The 1,135-nt window shown below is 58.9% G+C and overlaps 1 protein-coding gene across 1 annotated transcript; it reads left to right on the top strand.

Annotated features, from left to right (window-relative positions):
• Positions 1-54: 54 nt before the first annotated feature.
• On the top strand, positions 55-1,133 carry Tmem238 (transmembrane protein 238; the record flags this gene model as incomplete). Its single annotated transcript, XM_010608745.1, has 1 exon — positions 55-1,133. A coding segment is annotated over exon 1 (771 nt), but the record flags the coding sequence as incomplete, so codon positions are not given.
• Between the last annotated feature and the right edge of the window lie 2 nt (positions 1,134-1,135).

Below are 1,135 nucleotides of genomic sequence, written 5' to 3' on the forward strand. Positions count from 1 at the left end.
AAAGTGAGTTTCAGGTCAGTCTCAACTACATAGTGAGACCCTGTCTCAAAAAAAAGTGCCGGGGTGGGGGGGAGGCTGGGGACGCAGCTCAGAGAAAAATGCTCTGGATTCATTCTTACTACCAGAAAAAGAAAAACCTATCTAACTATAGAATCAGCTGCACTCCAGCTATTAGGACATCACTAGAGGATCGTCCTTGCCCTTTGCTCTCTTCAGGGTCTCGCCCAGGAAGCTGTGGGGCGTGAGAAGTTCATATACATCTGCCTCGGTCCCCGCGCTGCAGAGGCAGATACCATTCCGCGGGTCCACGGGGGAGGAACCTCCTCCCGGATGGAAGAGGGCGAAGCAGACCCTAGGAAAACATGACGCACGCGCGGGCGGGGCTACCGCGCAGCCGCAGGCGCGCCTCCCCCAACATCGTTTTTCCTCTCTGCGCTAGGGTGGGGCCTAACTTCCCTCCCTTCTCGCCCCGCCCTTCGCGTTGCTATGGGGACCCAGCGCTCTCCCCCTCCCCAGTGGGCCAGTGGCGGAGCGGCGGGCCTGGTGTCCTCCTACGGTCTTGGTGGTGCCGACAGTGGCAGAACATGGAGCCTTCAAGAACCAGTGTGGATTCCAAGGGGAAGCAGCCGAGACTGGGCCGCTGCAAGCATTTCTTTTGGCTGGGCGTCGTCTTCGACACGGTGGGCGTGGCGGTGCTGTTCACCGGGGTCTTCGCGGACCTGCTCTTCTATGACATGCTGCTGTACCTGGGTTCCATCATCATCTTCCTCAGCCTGCTCTGGTGGATCTCCTGGTACACCGGCAACATAGAGTTGCTTCCCGAAGAGTCCTCCAAGAGGGGCTCCCATATGGCCGCCGCCCCCACGGCCGAAACTCTGCACCAGAGCGTCAGCCACCGCTTCTCCTGGACCATCGGGAGCATCTCCAACACCTTCCGGATCCAGCGGCGGCACCTGCGGAGGTCCCTGAAGAAGAGGGCAATCCTGACCATGACCGTGGCAGGCCTGGAAGACGAGAGCAAGGGCAAAGACGGAAGGGAAAGCGTTAAGGACAGCGTTGACTCTCAAGAAATCTGCAAAGAGAATCTGGGCCCTAAGCCTGAAGATGAAAACAATCCAGAGGCAATTGGCTCCCC

The sequence above is a fragment of the Fukomys damarensis genome, unplaced genomic scaffold, assembly GCF_012274545.1.
Source record: "Fukomys damarensis isolate Sample0158 unplaced genomic scaffold, DMR_v1.0_HiC HiC_scaffold_73632, whole genome shotgun sequence".
NCBI classification, from domain to species: Eukaryota; Metazoa; Chordata; class Mammalia; order Rodentia; family Bathyergidae; genus Fukomys; species Fukomys damarensis.